This window comes from Rhagoletis pomonella, unplaced genomic scaffold (genome assembly GCF_013731165.1).
Source record: "Rhagoletis pomonella isolate Grant_MI unplaced genomic scaffold, Rhpom_1.0 Rhpom_scaffold_00002, whole genome shotgun sequence".
In the NCBI taxonomy this organism is placed as follows: domain Eukaryota; kingdom Metazoa; phylum Arthropoda; class Insecta; order Diptera; family Tephritidae; genus Rhagoletis; species Rhagoletis pomonella.
Window position 1 is genome coordinate 59,416,083 of NW_023458556.1, and position 2,468 is coordinate 59,418,550.

Sequence of the window (2,468 nt, forward strand, 5' to 3'; positions counted from 1 at the left end):
AATCTTCAACTAGAAAAATACGAACATGTATTACATGTGTTTATATTGCTTACACATATGTATCTAGGTAACAACATACCACCATTTACAGGACCAGCAATGCTTGCGGCACTACTATCGCTACCACTCCCACCTTCTGCCATTTTACGCGTACAGGTAGCTATTGTAATGAGCCTACAATTTGATGCAGACTCGTACAAGGTTTGATGGAATTTTCGCAAAATTTTTACGAAAAAAACTAAAATTCCTTTGAGACAAATTCCAGCTACCTAATCAGACGCAGCTGTTTATAGGAGGAATCGTTCAGCCGAAAAATTAACAGCAACCAACGGGGGCTTTTATGTTAGGGAAAGCACGCAAATGAAGTATTGCAACAAAACACGGGTGTATTATTATCAGGCTGATAGTTTAAATACACACAAAATTTCTGCTTTAATTGTAAACTAATTAAAAAAGCTAAATTAAAACCGGGAAACCACTTCAATTGCAGATAGAATAGTCTTAAAATCAGTGCTGCCCAGTCAACTAATTGAAATACTCTACAAAAGTTGACAGCACTTTCGTGCTGCCAGATGGCACACCACCTTCGAATTAATAAAGAACGTAAATTTATTAGCGACAAAGACCGTATATAAAAGGAAGTAGATTTACGTTCAGAAAAAGTGATCGATGATTTGAAAATATGCAGAATCACTTGCTGATTCCGAAAGTTAGTAGTTTTTCCATATATAAGTTTTCGAGATTTCGCCACCAATCGGGGTTTCAGACAGGGCGACTTCCTTTCGTGTGACTTCTTTAATCAGATGTTGGAGAAGATAATAAGAGCTGCAGAACTGAACTGCTCAGGAACAATTTACTACAAGAGCGTGCAACTGCTGGCTTATGCCGATGACATCGACATCATCGGTAACAAAAACCGCGAAGTCTGTTCTGCCTTTTCCAAGTTGGATAGGGAAGCAAAGCGAATGGGTCTGGTGGTAAACGAGGACAAGACGAAGTATCTCCTGTCATCAAATACAGTCAGCACATTCGCTCCTTGGCACCCACGTCACTGTTGACAGTTACAATTTCGAGAAAGTAGAGAAATTCGTTTACTTGGGAACCAGCATTAACACCGATAATAATGTCAGAATTGAAATCCAACGCAGAATCACTCATGCCAACAAAAGCTACTTTGGACTGAGTAGGCAATTCAGGAGTAAATTCCTCTCTCGACGTACGAAAACCACGCTCTATAAGTCACTCATCATGCCCGTGCTGGTATATGGCGCAGAAGCATGGACAATGACAACATCCGATGAGGCGGCTCTTGGAGTGTTCGAGAGAGATTTTGCGGAAGATTTACGGGCCTTTACGCGTTGGCGACGGCGAGTACCGCAGACGATGGAACGATGAGCTGTATGAGCTTTACAACGCCATGGACATAGTGCAGCGAATTAAAATACACCGGCTCCGCTGGCTTGGCCATGTCGTTCGAATGGACACCGACGCTCCAGCTCTGAAAGTATTTAACTCGGAACTCGCTGGTGGTAGCAGAGGAAGAGGGATGCCCCCACTGCGATGGAAAGATCAGGTGGAGAAGGACTTGGCTTCACATGGCGTTTCCAATTGGCGTCAATTGGCGCAGAGGGGAAACGACTGGCGTGCTTTGTTGAACTCGTCCAAAATCGCTTAGGCGGCTACAGCGCCAAATAATAAGAAGAAGTTTTCGAGATATTTGCAATTTACCGTTATTCAGCTTAAAAAAGTGGTTCCACTTAACCACGTATATCTAATACGAAATGTAGCAAATAAAACGTAGAAAAACTCCCCATAAACAGTATATATGTATGTACATCAATTTTCTGTAAACTTAGTATTTTTTGAGAAATTTATTAATCATTCCAGATTTTTTATTTTTTTATGAAAAAATTAAAAAAAAAAAAATTGATTTAACAGAGAAAAAATTTAAGAAACAATAGATTTTTTTTTAAATATGTTTATTTGTATTAAAGCCTGTTTTTTTACAAAAAAAAGAACAGGTAGTACAGTAGACGCTCACAAATTAGAACTCTTAGTAGTAGTACAGTAGACGCTCACAAATTAGAACTCTTAGTAATTAGAATTTCCAGAAATTAGAATCAACTTTTTGAATACATTACGTATTTTGTTTTTTTGTTGCAAAATAGATATAAAAAGGGGAATCCCCAATTTATTCATGTTACGCTCGGTAGTCGTTGGATTTTCGTCGCTATCTGTACAGTTTTTGTTAGTTTTTGTTTGAAATTCGATTCGCGTGCACGTGTTTCGGCATTGTTTGCTTAAAAGTAAAAGTCGTTCGTTGAAATGACAAATAAACGTAAGAAAAATACTTTGTCTTTGGAAACCAAAGTGCAGATCTTGGAAAAGCTTGACCAAGGTATTCAAGGGAAGCGGTTAGCCCTAGAATTTGATGTGGCGCCATCTGCAATCACCTATATCAAATCTAT

At 38.9% G+C, this 2,468-nt stretch overlaps 2 protein-coding genes across 3 annotated transcripts in view; both read right to left on the reverse strand.

Moving 5' to 3' along the window:
* Positions 1-524, reverse strand: part of LOC118733893 (poly(ADP-ribose) glycohydrolase) — a 31,469-nt gene extending 30,945 nt beyond the window's left edge. Inside the window, exon 1 of the mRNA XM_036463525.1 lies at positions 80-524. Within this exon, the coding sequence (XP_036319418.1) occupies positions 80-143 (64 nt within the window). The 5' untranslated portion in view covers positions 144-524. The remainder of the gene's footprint in view (positions 1-79) is intronic.
* The window catches only part of LOC118733892 (myb-like protein P), a 322,500-nt gene that overhangs the window by 174,962 nt on the left and 145,070 nt on the right, over positions 1-2,468 (reverse strand). The window lies entirely within an intron of this gene.